The sequence below is a fragment of the Phacochoerus africanus genome, chromosome 16, assembly GCF_016906955.1.
Source record: "Phacochoerus africanus isolate WHEZ1 chromosome 16, ROS_Pafr_v1, whole genome shotgun sequence".
Taxonomy (NCBI): Eukaryota; Metazoa; Chordata; class Mammalia; order Artiodactyla; family Suidae; genus Phacochoerus; species Phacochoerus africanus.
Genome location: NC_062559.1, coordinates 37,459,497 through 37,474,874, shown reverse-complemented (window position 1 = coordinate 37,474,874; position 15,378 = coordinate 37,459,497). Strand labels below are relative to the sequence as shown.

The 15,378-nt window shown below is 44.4% G+C and overlaps 1 protein-coding gene across 6 annotated transcripts in view; it reads right to left on the bottom strand.

Moving 5' to 3' along the window:
• Nucleotides 1-15,378, bottom strand: part of AOAH (acyloxyacyl hydrolase) — a 180,790-nt gene that overhangs the window by 98,796 nt on the left and 66,616 nt on the right. For all 6 annotated transcript variants that reach the window (XM_047763046.1, XM_047763049.1, XM_047763047.1 and 3 more), the window contains 3 exons: nucleotides 11,350-11,409; nucleotides 7,536-7,606; nucleotides 98-158 (listed from right to left, as the gene is read on the bottom strand). In XM_047763046.1, the coding sequence (XP_047619002.1) occupies nucleotides 98-158; nucleotides 7,536-7,606; nucleotides 11,350-11,409 (192 nt within the window). The remainder of the gene's footprint in view (nucleotides 1-97; nucleotides 159-7,535; nucleotides 7,607-11,349; nucleotides 11,410-15,378) is intronic.

Here is a 15,378-nt window from a genome sequence, read left to right as displayed (position 1 = left end):
ATACATTCAAATGGTAATCAATCTTATTAAAGGAAATAAATTTGTAGGAAGCAATGCATTATTTAGGGAACATCTGGTTACTTGTAACAATACTTACTGGGAAAACACTGTATTTGTCTGAATCTGTATCTTTGAATGGCAGAGAATTTTCAATAGCTCTAGAAAAAAGAAAACAAAACACCTAGTGAGCTGAGAAAAAAGAAACTGTGTTTGTGAAAACAAATAGAGGCATTTTCAGATATGGCCATGTTGAATTTATGTGACAGAAGCCCATTCTAAAAATAAAAATAAGGCAGTTCCCATTGTGGCTTGATGTATTAAGAACCCAACATAGTGTCTGTGAGGATGCCACTGGCCTTGTTCAGTGGGTTAAGGATCCAGCATTGCTGCAAGCTGTAGTGTAGGCCTCCGCTGCAGCTTTGATTTGACCTCTAGCGCTGGACCTTCCATATGTTGCAGGTGTGGCCATGAAAAGAAAACAAACAAGCCAAAAAAAACAACTAAGGGTTAAATAAAAATTAATAACATGAAAATAAGACCACCAGCCAAAATGTTGCTCCTCCTCTCTCTCCACCCAATAGATCTATTTTCCCTCTAACATTGCACTTGGCGATGCAGGGAAATGAAATAAGCAAGCAAAGTTTTAGAGGGAATGGTCTGTGGATGTTGAGGTCCCCAGGAAAGAAGAAAACCGTATTTTTGGTCCAGTCAATGAGCTCAGTACTGCAGACTTTATACATGTTACACATTCTGTGAGAGAAGTCTTTTCTGAAGCTTATTCTCTTTTAAACCACTTTTTCTGAGAACTGTGAGGCATTTAACTGGCAGCTGGCAACTTTTACTCCCATTCATGAGCCTGGGAAACCAAGGGCTCTGATGTGACCGATGACCAAGCTGTTCACGCCAAAACCACGGACATCTGCCCTGAGTGAGGATTTTACCCTGCCCTCACTACCAGACTTTCTCCAGCTTCCAAACGGCAAACAAGGCTTTCCCTCTAGGATAATCACTTACAGGGTAGCAGGGAACTGCAGTCCTATGGCAGGGTGAGGCTGTTCTTGGAGCCTAAAATGTAGAGCCAGTAAAATGACCCTCTACAGGCTTTAGTAGGTTGTCTGTGGTTAGGTTGCAGACGCGGCTCGGATCCCGCATTGCTGTGACTCTGGCGCAGGCCAGTGGCTAGAGCTCCGATTCGCCCCCTAGCCTGGGGACCTCCATATGCCTCGGGAGAGGCCCAAAGAAATAGCAAAAAGACAAAAAACAAACAAATAAACAAAAAAACCAACTTGACCTACAGTGATCTAAGGCAATTCAGAAAGTTTACTCTACTTAGCATGAATAATCACACATTTCACTGCTGAAATATACATGTGCTTGATCAGGAGGTACTGGGAGTGTTAGCTGAGTTGTGGTATATGCACCATACGTTAACTTTCTTAAAATCTGGTAAATTCTGAATTCCAAATCAGGTCTGGCTCCAAGGTCATGGATAAAGCATTGTCGACTTTTACCATTAATTATGCAAAACTGCATCTAAATTGGACACCTTATGTATCCTTACAGGTATATGATTGTATCCTGAAATACTCATTCATGCCATAGGCATTTTCGGAGTCTCTACTATGTGCCAGATGTCATATTGGATATTAGGGATGAATATAAGATATATTTCCTGTGCTACAAGAGCTTTGGGGTGGGTGGGGGAAAACAATGCATCAATAGATAACTACAGGAGTTCCTGTTGTGGCTCAGCAGAAACGAATCTGACTAGCATCCATGAGGACACTGGTTCGATTCCTGTCCTTGATCAGTGGGTTAAGGATCTGGCATTGCCATAAGCTGTGGTGTAGGCTGAAGATGCAGCTTGGATCTGGCATGGCTGTGGCTGTGGTGTAGGCCGGCAGCTACAGCTCCGATTTGACCCCTAGCCTGGGAACCTCCATATGCTGCAGGTGTGGTCCTAAAAAGACGAAAAAAAAAAAAAAAAAGATAACTACAGTACTATGGACAAAATGCTGTAAGAGGGTTGTGCATCAAGAAAGAAAACATTTCTAACCCTACAGAGGGAAGGGGGTGAACTTAATGTGAAAGTTAAAGGATGAGAAAACATTTTCAAAGCAAATAATTGGGTGATGGGTGTTAGCGTAGGACGAAAAAGTATGGGAAGCCCCTTAATGCTGCTCTAGTTTCTGAAGTTAAAATCCCTGGGTTTGAATCACGGGGCTGCTATTTACTTGGCTAGGTAACCCTAGGCAAATTATTTAATCTTTTTGTACATCTGTTACTGCATTTGTAAATGGGGTCAATGTCAATACCTGCTTCCTAGGGCTGTTACAAAGACTAAATGAGGTGCTACATGCAAAGTATGAAGATATGTGCCAAGCACATGATAAGCACTTACAAAATATTTGCTCTTTTCATTATTATGTGCAATGCTAGCAGTGATTCCAAGGATGGTTTCTAGGGTTGAGAAAATAGGAATCTGATGTCTGCTCTTACGATATTTTATTTTCTGGAGGCATCCTGAACCTAATTCATAGACTCTCCAGATTTTCAGGTTCCTGGCCATGCAGTGTTCCATCCAGTTACGTGTGTCTGATGTTTTTAGGTATTTTGACCATAAGCTTCTTTGCCATAATCACCTTTGCAGCAAGCATTTTTGCTGCAAACTTTTCACTGAGTAAAAAATTGGCCATAAAACAATTTTGCCATAAAAGGTAAAACGATGGTTGAGAGTTTCTTTTGATATATATGTGTGTGTGTGTGTGTGTATGTATATATATATGTGTGTATATATATATATATATATATATAAAAAATACAAAAATCATTATAGATGGTGATGATTTGTCCAAAGAGTTGGCTTCTTATTTGAAACACATCACAATGGAGGAGAAAGCAACCGAGGCCCGGAAGGTGCAGAACTTTGGAATGTTTATCAATAGACTTGTGACAATACGCTAGGAACAAACAACAGTGCAATACAAAGCTCAGGTATAAATATGCATCTTAGTTTTTGGAAACGGATACCTCTCTAAACAAATGAAGACATTTTAGTGAAAAAGAAAAAAAATATGATGCTGAACGAGGAGATGAATCAACAAGCAAAAACAATGTGTAAAATACTGAGAATGAAAGACCTGGAAAACAGTCGCTTAGGTACCAGACACAAAATAAGATCAGTCATTTGCACAGTACTGCTGTGAAATATACACACGCTTTAAATATATTCAGATGTTTTGTCCCTCATGATAAAGTCTCTTTAATTTTGTCATTCATTTTTCATGTTTCATGATGTCCTTTTTCATGTCTGACTTTTATCTTTCATTGTTTCATCTTTTACAGCAAAACTGCCTCATGGTTAATTAGTTACACGGTGAAAATGTTTGTGGTGGCAAAGATGTCTGAGGCAGAGAAGCTTATGGGGAAAATACCTAGAAGTCCAGTCATCACATTGGCTGGTGCGGCTAATCACCTGCCTGCTGCTTTTGCCCTATGCCTGCCTGGGCCGGGCTAGCTGATTTGATCCAGTGAGCAACTATGATTGCAGCTGAATGTTCTTCATTACAAAATAGGGAGCTCTTCAAGTTTCAAAGTCCCTAAAATTGTGTCATGAAACTGGGGCATGACAATAAAAGAAAACAAGGGAGACAAATTTTTCACGTGTGTCGGCCCCACATTGGAGTCTCGGGCAGCAATTCAGGGCCAGAGTGGCAGTCTCAGACGTGTGTGGATGTGTTATATGCATCTCTGTACAACAAAATGAGAAGAGACAAAACCTGATGTGTGTACATGGCTCACCTTGTGGTAGGGACAGGGGCTGATGTGGGTGGAACGAGAAAGGCATGGGCAAGAAGGCACAAGTGAAAAAAAGCAAAGAATGATGAACTAAAAACACAATTCACGTAGGATATGACAGTCTGTGTGTGCATTAATGTGAAATAACACATATGTGGGTTTATGTGTTTGGAAATTCAACAAAAAAGATTATTCAGAGGGGACCCCTCTACTTACAACTGCTACAATAAAAAGTAGGCAGTGTATAGGCACTGTGAATTCTGATCACAACAACATAATAACAACCAAAAACCTGGTTGCCCCGTGGTAGTAGCCTGGTTTCCAACATATTTGTTTTTCTAATAAAGTATTACCTTTCCTTTATTTAGTGCCTTGTTTCTTCAGAGTTCCTACTAATGCTAAGCACTGTGGTAGGTACCAGGGATAAGTTTACCTAGAAATGGAATTCCTGCTCTCCAAGAGCTGTCTCGGGGTGTGGGAGATTGACAGGGAAGTGGCCAGAGAGGAAGAGGGTTCAGGAGCAGGCACCCATGAGTGCGGAGTACCAAGGAGGCCAGCTGAGCAGCCAAAGCCAAGCTGTGAGCTGGAAAACTTCCCACCAGCGTGGACACCTCCATTGTGTTTTGAAGGCACTAAACCAAACAGGATGGGAGCAGAGAGAGGCCTGGAGCAGGAAAGGCATTCTTACTAGAGGGGATTTTATGGTAGGATTACACAATAGAAGACCTGTAGGTCTTGTCTCTACCACCTGCTGACTGTTCTAGTGGGTCTGACAGTAAATGACCTGGAACTGACTAACTCATCTGAAAATGGGGCTCAGAGTCAAGGGACAGACAATGAAATGGCTCTGAGCCTGGCCTTTGGGAAAGGGTTCAAAAGTCAGTTTATCCATGACTAGCTCTGTGACCTTGGGCAAATGACTTTCCGTCTTTAAAAAGGGGACAAGTAATGGTGTCTGCCTAACATGGTTGCATTTATAAGAGCTCCCAGTGCAGAGGCAGTACCAGATAACTTTTCTTATTATCACTCAGCCACAGGTTGAAGAATAAATGAGGCTGAGTTTAAATGTGCAATAAACTGCAACCTGGTACAAATTACACTAGAAGCACAGTGCGTTTCAGAAAGAAGAAAAACATACTGCTCTTGCTTTTTCGTAACAGAAGAATTTCCCTTTTAAATTTTGCCAGGAAAATCCCTGGCCACAGCTGCTCTTGAATTCAGTTTACCAAAGGTGGTTCAAGTGAAGAGTTGCCGTTTTGGGTTGTGCTGGCCCAGGCTGGACACAGAAAATGCGACAGTGCTTTCAGCAAGGCAGGGACAGGGGTCTCAATTCAGTGAGAGCCGGGCATGATGAAATAATCAGGGGCATGGGGACCTGGGCGCATCTCAGCCCCGCCAGCATCTTCTTTCACGTCTATTTCCCCTCCATCCTCATGTCCTGAGACGCTCTGCCTCCACATCTATTCATGAAAAGGGGTGTTGATGACTGCTTCTGGGATCCAGGCCAGCACTTTACACAGCTGCCTCGCAGGAACTCATGTGGGCAGATGAAGCAGGAGAAGTTTTTAAACTCTTGGATCCCTCAGAAGCTCTGAATGTGGGTCAGAAGCATAGCCTTCTCCTCTCCTGAGATACTTTCAAAGCAGACAGGGAGTGTTCAGTGGACTCGGCTTCCACGAAGCTCGTGAGATGAAGGATAACAGGACGTAGGAGAAGTGCCTCTGCTGTGGATTGAACTGTGTTTATCAAAAAGATAGGCTGAAGGTCTGACCCCTGGTCCCTGTGAATGTGAACTTACTTGGAAAAGAGGGTCTTTGCCCAGGTTACCAAGTGAAGATGAGGTCATTAGAGTGGGCCCTAATCCTTTATGACAGGTGACCTTGTAAAAGGAAAAGAGAGACACACAGGAAAGATGACCAAATAGGAAGAGGGAGGCAGAGGCTGGAGTAACGCAGGAGCAAGCGCAGGATGCCAAGGATGGACAGCCACTACTGGAAGAGGCGAGGAGGAATCTGACCCAGAGTCTCAGAGGGAATCTCAAAAGGAGCAGAGTCTCAGCGGGACCCTGCCAACACCTTGCTTCCAGACTTCCAGCCTCTGGAACTGGAAGAGAATACATTTCTGCTGCTCTAAGCCACCTGCTTGGTGGTGTTTTATTACGGCAGCCCTAGGAAACTAATACAGCCTCTCAGTCCAAATGGGCAGCCTGACTCTCACCCCTGAGAGCTCTCCCTTCTAACCCCTCTCGGTGAGAGCCAGGCTGGACTGGAATGGGCTCAAGTGACAGCAGCTGCCTGCGGGAGAGTCAGAATTAAAGCAACAGGGGCCAGGGCAGATGGTGTGCTCTCAGTGACTGTCTCACAGAGAAGGGACATTATTTGAAGTCATTAAAGCATCATCTGTACATGGAGCATCTAGGGTTTGACTGCTGAACAAGGACATGAGCTCTGAGGAGGACACAGCCAACCAGGAAGCTAGGAACATGCTGCACTCTCCTGCCAGGTCTCAGGCCAGGGAGTCTGCATTTTAAAAACTGCCCTGTCTTTGCAGCGCCAGGACATAGGTTCTATTCCCCCCAGCTGGGCATAGTGGGTTAAAGGATCTGGTGTTGCCGCAGCAGCAACATAGGTCGCAACTGCGACTCGGATCTGATCCCTGGCCTGGGGAACTCCATATGCCTCAGGGTTGCCAGAAAAGAAAAAAAAAAAAAAAAACTCCCCAAATGAGTCTATAGCTTGAGTTTAGATATGGGGCAACTGAGGCTCAGAAACATTAAGTGGCTCAAGTCCTCAAACTGGCTCAAGAGGCAGCATTGAACAGGAGTCATGGAAGTGGATGTTTCTAAAGAACAAATGGGTCCCACCCAACATATCTGGGGGTGTATCTTGGGTCCTTGTGGCTGGGAGAAGGTACTTTTGTAAGACTCAGTTTCCTTCTCTGCAAAATGGGAATAATAATCCCTACTTCATGGAGTGAGAACTCAGTGCAGAAATGCATTGCAAGTTCAGCATCTGGCCCCTAGAACAGAGGCATACGCTGCTTGGCAGCAGCTGCCGCCCTCGTCACATGGGAAGCAGGCTGGTGGAAGGTGGACCTGTGCTATTTTACCTCTTTGTCCAACGTGACTCTCAGGACACTATTCTGTCTTTTAATGTTTTGGACAGTGACTACTATGCCACCTAGCTAAACTCAGACTCAGTGGAGATGGAGCGTGAGATTTTAAGCTGAGACAGGAGGGCCTGGGGACTCTGGACAGCGTCTCTGCAATTTAAAACCCTGCTCATACATATCAGAGCTACATATTTTAGGTAATAGGTGGGAACTGTGAAAAAATGGTCCCTTTCAAGCCTTGTGAGTGCCTTGCTCTAAAGATGCTCAAAGAGTCCTTGCCATGGCAAATGGCTGACCTTGGCTGTATCTTACACAGCAAGGAGAGGCTGTCCCCAAGTGCAGTGGGAGCCTGCACTGAACCACTCACAGGTCTCACTGGCAGGCAAGCTGTGTTCCAGCCCAGGATGTGAGTCAGTTGGACTTGGAGGTTCAAAGATGCTAGTATTCAGTATGTTGTTCTGAGCTAATTTATCTACTCGTTTCTGTACAAGTCATGAGCAAGAAACACTTCCACCTTCAGTAAGATGCCTTTTAACTTTGAAGATCATTTTAGTCCTAAGAAAACACAGACAGCCAAAGATGCTCTCGCCTGCCAGTGCTCAGGAAGGGAGACGTGGTATACGTACAATTTAATCTTCTGACAGATCTTGGCCAAAAATGGGAGGGAACAAATATCAGAATCACTTCTGGAATAGATCTGGAGAGAAAAAAACAAAAGCAAAGAGAGTTGTTTAGTTCAAGGGACAGCTCTCCAACTTCTAAAGGCCCTTCCTCTCCTCTTGGCATTATGGTTTGGCTTTCTGGACTCTTCTTCCAGAATTGGGGCTCTTTTACATAACTAAAGTTACCCTTGTTCCTGTCCCCACTCTCTGTATTCATTCCATTAGGACAAGCCTGCGGTCAATGGGGCATCCCAGAAGGTGTTAAGCAGAAGAATTGCTTTCTGTACTTCAGAAAAGCATCTCTGGAGGAGTTCCCATGGTAGCTCAGCAGGTTAAGAACCCAACATAGTCCATGAGGATGTGGGTTTGATCCCTGGACTTGCTCAGTGGGATAAGAATCTGGCACTGCTTTGTGTAGGTCACAGATGTGGCTCAGATTCCATGTTGCTTTGGTTGTGGTGTAGGGAAGCAGCTGCAGCTCCAATTCAACCCCCAGCCTGGGAACTTCCATATGCTGCAGATGCAGAAGGAAGGAAGGAAGGAAGAAGTGAAGGAAAAAAGATATCTCTGGGAGACAGGAAGGCAAAGGAATTTGCTGGCAGATAAAGATCCCAGGCCTGATCCCAGGGGCCTCAAACCTTAGCACTACCGCCACTTGGGGCTGAATAATCTTTGTTCCGGGTTCTCCTGCTAGCTGTAGGATATTTAGCATCGTATCCGCATGGAACCACTATTTGTCTCCAGCAGCCCCCCCCAGTGTCTCCAGATGTTGCCAAATGTCACCAGGGGAGGGGTGGGCAGGTAACATTGTCACCGGCTGGGAACCACTAATGTGAGGTAGAAGGAGGGGGATGGTGGCCCAAAGGAGGGGTGTTTGGAGACATGGGAACTGACTGAGATGAGCCGCATAAAACAAACCCCAGCGGGCAATTATGCCACAGCGAGGGTGGCAATTTGGAAAGAGACACATTCTAAGACCCCGAGTTCAAAGTCAGGTCGAAATCGAAAGTTTGAGCTACTTCTTTTAATATTTACTTTAGTCTGAAGACCTTAGTCTAGTCAATTAATGGCAATGTAGGTTTTAACACGGATGATAACCAATATATCAAAAAATTTATAGGAACAGCCTGTTAATTACTACACCAACGGTACAATGGAATAAAATGTTATAACTGCACAGCTGTTCACTGTCAAAACTCAGCCTGAAGGCTGCAGCTGTCTTTGACATTCATTGTGCCAAAACTGGATCCAGGACATGGGCAGTAGATAGTAGAACTTGTCCAGGGACACCCAGAACTCCTTCTGTTAAGACAGAGGCTTTCATCACACAGTATGGAGAGAACTAACCTCTACTTATAATTTAATTGCAAAGTGAACTTAGGCAGACACACAGCAGCACTGCAGAAGTTTTTGCTTGCATGTTTGACAGCCCCTTCCTTTCAATCTGAACCTTACTAGACAGAGGGAAAATGTGGGCTATTATCAACTCAGCGATGGACTGAAAATATCACACCTGGCTACATGTAATCCCACCTAAAATAAAGGTCTCAAATCTGGGCTGTCCCTGAGCACAGGACTTAGGCAGCATTTTCATTTTGCCATCTATTTAAATAACCAGCTTCTGTTTGCATCTGGAACTTTCCCACCCCAGGATGTTAAATGAATACAGAACAAACAGGGGTTCAAGAAAGGAAATTGTGGTGAAAGGGGTACACAGTGGGTCAAAGTGGGAGAGCCTGGACTCTCCAGCTGACAGGCTGGGCTGAAATGACATGCGACCTCCTGTGTTTTTCTCTCTGCACCCTGGTTATAGGTCTGCAGTTATATCAACCATCACAGTGGAATTAATTACAGCCAATTTCCTCCAAGCAGTTTTTCAGAGATGCTTATTTGCATTTCCTGATTATTTTTTCCTTGATAGCTTCAATTTAGAAATTAAATAAATTGGAGGAGGGCTTTGAGGAGTTTTTTCATTGTTGAATTGTTCTGTTGATTTTTTTTGTTTGTTTGTTTGGCTTCTTGCAAGGAATAACTGGAATCTTGCCCCATGAATTATGCTTGCAATTCTGGTGACAGAAATGAAAACTGTAAAATCCTAATTAGCCTTCGAGTTAATGCCAAGGCAGTTTATGCTAGTGAGGTAAGCAATGCCCTGAGAATAAGTTTGAGATGTATGTTGAGAATAGGAGAACAACTGTATTATCCTCTGCTCTGATTACATAAAAGTTCTGAAGTTAGTAGTCAAGGATTCCATGTGATGTTTCAGTTTCCTGTTGAGTGACTTAAGCAGACTGGCTGAACCAGCTATGGTTGGCCTTTAATGACTCGCTGAATTAAATAATAATTGGTGATGCGAGCATTGTGATTGTGCAGAAATGCCTGTGTGTTGGCATCCAACATGTATCAGCTTTGCACATCAAAACCCCGGTGCCTCCCACAGGTAGGGTTGCCAAGTAATATTGTATTGAGCATACTTATACTAAAAAATTATTTGCGGTTTATCTGAAACTCAAATTAAAAATTATTCGCTGTTTATCTTAAACTCAAATCTAATTGAGCATCCTCTTTTTTTATTTGCTAAATCTGGCAAGCCGAGCCATGAGGCAATTTCTTCCTCTTTATTTCCATGTTGCCAAATCAATACGACTTTGAAGGTGTTGCATCAAGTGAAGGAGGGGCCAGGCCAGCAGGGAGAAGCCCAGGCCCAGGGCCGTGCCCTCTCATCTCTGATGAAGGCTTCCTTCCTGCCAGGACCGCTGGCATCAAGGGAGATGCTGTTCTTCAAAGGTTTACCTTTCTGCTGCCTTTTCAACTGGGGCTGATGGGCCAACAGGGCCTAACTCAAATATCTGACTTAATCATAATTGTTTGAATTAAGTATTCTTGTTTTTTAAATTTAGGGCCGCACCCATGGCACATGGAGGTTCCCAGGCTGGGGTCCAATTGGAGCTGTAGCCATTGGCCTACACCACAGCCACAGCAATGTGGGATCCAAGCCGAGTCTGTGATCTACACGGCCGGATCCTTAACCCACTGAGTGAGGCCAGGGATTGAACCTGCATCCTCATGGATCCTACTCGGGTTAGTTAATCGCTGAGCCATGAAGGGAACTCCTGAACTAAGTATTCTATCTGTTGAATAAAACTACAATTGCGAAGACAAGTGAGGAGAAAGGACTAATAATAGTGGTGATTTCAGCCAGTGTTTACACTGAGAGCTTGCTAAGTCCAGGCACGATATCAGGCACTTTGTACACATCAACTCTCTTAGTCTTGACATCCATGCTTTGAGAAAGGAACACTGTTGTTGCCCTGATCTCGCTGATAGGGAAACTGAGGCTCAGCCTAGGTCACATATTTAGAAAGTGGAGGAGCAGGAGAATACAGCCAGCAGCTCTCCACAGTGATTAGCAGAAGACATTTGGCTGTGTGCCAGGAGAAGGTTTTGGTTGTCATGACTAGACAGGGGGATGGTGCTGCTGGCATCTAGTGGGTAGAGGACAAAGATGCTGCTAAACATCCTACAATGCCCAGCACAGCACCGGCAACAAAGGATTATCCAGCCCCAAATGTTGGCAGTGCTGGGGTTAAGAAATGCTCCTATAGAGAGAAAGGAGGAGAAAAAAAGGGAAGGAGCTCATATTCCTACTTCAGTCCTAGTTCAGCTGTTGTGGGCTTGCGTCCGGAGTAGCCCCTGGCCTTTGGAGAGTTAGAGCTGGGGCTAGATGGAGGTGAATGGGCCCAGGAAAATACTGGCATTCTCCCCGTTGCTTACTTACCAGAGTTGGGGATTTCTTGACAATCTGTCTTGCCTTCGTCAGTGTAAATTTCCACGCCTCCTATAAAAGCAGTTAGACAATATTATAGCTTGTGTCTCTTCTTTTCTTTCTCCATCATTTCAATAGCTGGGCTTTTTTAAGTTCGTAAGTTTGCAATAAAGGGATTATTCCATAACTTTGTGATGAAATAATTCACAAGAAGGCAATTTCATGTTATTAACCCTCTTGATTAAGGGATTTGCTCTGTGCCAGATGCCATGCTAAACCCTTTGCAAACATTATGTTATTTAATCTTCACAACAGCTCTGAGAAATATGACCTTTTAACAGGTAAGGAAATTGAGATGCAGAAATGCTAAGAAACTGGCTGAAGATCTCAGAGCCAGTATCCAGCAGAGACAGCATCTGAACCTGCCCACTATGCTAAACTTGGTAACTTGTCTTTGGGTCTGAAAGCCCCAGGGCAGAAAGCAGTAGACAGACAGTCAACCTAAGTGCTTTGTACCGCAGGGCTGAAGGGCGGCTAATGGCTACCATTCGGGACTGAGAGTTTGGGACTGGCTTATGCACACTGAGGTCTATGGAATGACTGGCCAACAGGGACCTGCTGTACAGCACAGGGAACTCTACCCAGTATTCTGTGATGGTCTATGTAGGAAAAGAATCTGAAAAAGAATGGACATGGGCACTTGTATAAATGAATCACTTTGTTGTATATACAGCAGCAATTAACAGAACATTGTAAATCACAATAAAAACTTTAAAAAACAACAAAAAAAGACTTTTCAATAAAAACTTTTAAAAAATGAAAAAAAAAAAAAAAGAAAAAGACTCTTTCATTCGCCTTCTCTTCTCCTGGTTGGATATCTCCATTGCTAAAGCATCCCATCCAAGGACATCTTCTGAGTTTAAGAAGTTAGCTAATTATCACTGATAACTATTGTTATGGAACTTTGTATTCGTGGGAGGGTTGGAAGAAAAGTAACGGGACAGGGGTGGGGGCTGGGGAGTATTTTCCTCCCAGCACTGCTTCCCAGAGCTTTTGCCCACCCCTCTTCCCTAAGCCAAATGTCCTAGCCCTGCCGTATTCCTCCTCCAGCTGTTCCTGTGTGGCCCTAATAGAATATGGGTGATAGTTTACATGCCTGGGTCCAAACTCCAGCTCTGCTGCTCACTAGCTATGAATCCTTGAGCAAGTTATACTCTGAGCCCTTCAGCAGCCCCAGAATTCCTCGACATATAAGAAAGCCCTATTTTGATCATCTGCAAAAAGGGAATTATAGCTACCAATGTCCTAGGCTGCTGTGAGGTTTATAGTACATCACCCATGTCGTGCCTCCAGCCCAGGACCTGCCCTGATAACTCCTGCTCAGTAACTGAAAGACTAATTGGAAAACTTCTGTCTTTCAGCCCAGCTTTCCCCTCACCCAGAAAAGATGGGTACTGGGATGGGACTTGGAGCTGGCTGGTCAGCAGGAGAGACCTCTTGGGAGATTCTTGGGAGATGCTGGCTGTTGCCGCTCAGGGATGTTCAGGACCCGAGTCCATACTTGGCCCCTTTGCGAGTTCTTCACCCTGGGAGATGCCTTTCTCCACCCTGGAGCTCCATGTGTTCTGAGGACCTCAGCCATGCTGCAAGCCCATGAGAGGAGGTGTGATGACTGAGTGAGAGCCTGGGTTGCAGTGAATTTTCCAGGAGGTTCTTTAGGAAGGAGGGCGGCAGAGCCAGCTGCAGCTTGCCCTCTATGGGCTGGCTCTGCAACCCTCTCCCTGGTGTCTGCCCTGAATCATACTCCACCTGTTCAAATTCAAAGGCTGGAAGACCATGGCTCTTGTATCAGAGACAGTAGGCCCGCTGACATCTAAGAGTATGTGTTATAGACTTGAGAAAAGAAGCTGCTCTCCAGGTGGGTGTGGCGGCGAGGATGCCCTTGTGCAGTGTATGTTTCTTCAAGCATTGAAACACAACTGTGCCAACTGGTGAGTGACTGTGTCCCTGAGCCTCTGAGCCTTCCCACCACTGCCTGGCCTTCCAGCTTCTCCCTAGGACTCTCCAGACCTCCTCGCCATCAGTTAACACAGGGGCCAAGGTCATGTACAGCCTGGTAGGCATCTCCAGACCTTGCTCCAACACCACAACCAGCATCCATTCTGACTGGCTGGCAGAGGGGCCAAAACAGTTCGTGACAATCCTCACTTTCAAAACATCGACATCTTTACCAGAAAGCTGCTTAGGGAAGGGCCCCATTCAAAAACTGAACTTACTGACTGCAATTTTGGCCTTTTCTAGACATTCTGACAAATCCTAGAAATGTTCCTATCGTATCAAGTCAGTGTTTCTAATGGGTCTTATAAGGCACTAGATCTAGGCACAAATTTCTGTTATAGTGTCCCTTTTGGCTATCTTTGTGAGCTTAAAGTTAATTCTCCACACTACTGAAGGTGCAGTTCTTGTCTTAACTATGCACCCCTTGCTTCTCTGCTTCAGAAATACCCCTTTGCCTCCCAAGGCCCATCTCAGGCATGATAGGGCCTAGCCTGGTTCCTGCTACTTAGTAGGTGCTCAGTAAGTATAGAAATAAAGTGAAAGAAAACATTTATGATATTGTGTTAAGCAGGGAAAACAGGCTACAGGATATTATACATACAGGAAAAAAAAAATCCTGCAAAGAAATACGCCATAATAATTGTTGGTGATCACTTTTTCCTTTTGGTTCTTTTCTGTTTCCTAAATTTTCAATAATGAGCACAACTTCAGCAATAAATGCTTTTTTAAAAAGACCTCAATACATGCTGCCCTGTTTCTAATTGAAAAACAAAATAATTTGCTCCCAGCACAGGCCCCTAGGATCTGGTGGTGAACAGACATTCCTGCCCTCCCAGAGTTTCCAGGCTGGCATGGAGACACCAGAAACAAGTACAGTAAATAGAAGTGAGATGAAGCAGAAAGAAGGCTTTGGCGATGTCTTTTTTTTTTTGGTCTTTTTAGGGCTGTACCCACGCCATATGGAAGTTCGAAGGCTAGGAGTTGATTCAGAGCGGGAGCTGCCTCCCTGCACTATAGCCACTGCAACTCGGGATCCAAACCACGTCTGCAACCTACACCACAGCTCACGGCAATGCTGGATCCTTAACCCACTGAGTAAGGCCAGGTGTTGAACCTGCATCCTCATGGATACTGGTTGGGTTCATTACCACTAAGCCACAACGGGAACTCCTGGCAACATCTTTTTTAGGAGCGGCCACTCGGATCCCCTTGAGAGAACTGATGTGATTTTAATCCAGTTCAGTTCACTGGGGAGATCAATGTTTTTGAGGGATAAAGAACAAAAAAAAACAAAAAACAAAAAAAGGATGAAAGAAAGAAAGAGAAAGAGAGAGAGAGAGAAAGAAAGAAAGAAAGAGAAAAGAAAGAAAAGAAGAAGTGACAAGGGCTTCGCCAAATGCCTTCTGATTTCCTTAGTACTGGGCTCGGTCATTGCTTCTGGGGTCCTCCCTGCAAGGCTGAGGGCAGGTTCACCTGGTCTTGGCTTGACCAAAGCCCCACTGTCTCCCACAGGATAAATGTATTAATATCAACATTAAAAAAAATCATAAGTGCTTTTTTAAAATGCTTTGGGGGAGTTCCTTGGTGCTATAGTGGGTAGAGTTTGGTATTTTCACTGCCACGGCCCAGGTTCAATTCCTGGTCTGGGAACTGAGATCCCACATCAAGCCACTGCACACCATGGCCAAAATAAATAAATAAATAGAATGTTTTCTTTCTTAGGTAGAACTAAATCTTACACACTGGGAAATTGCCACTGTTAAGAACAGTGGAATGCAGATAGAATAATAGAGTAGCAAGCTTTACCTGAAGGCCAGATATGCCAGCATTTGATAAAAACTCATAACCAGAGGTGCTTCGTACATCTGTCTTCCTACTTAGTAAAAATTGCCTCAAAGCCCTTTTTGTCTTTTTCTCTGAGCCCCTCTCTGCCTTACCCTGGAGCTATTTTTGCACCTACTTGCTCCCCCACTCTGCCCCCAT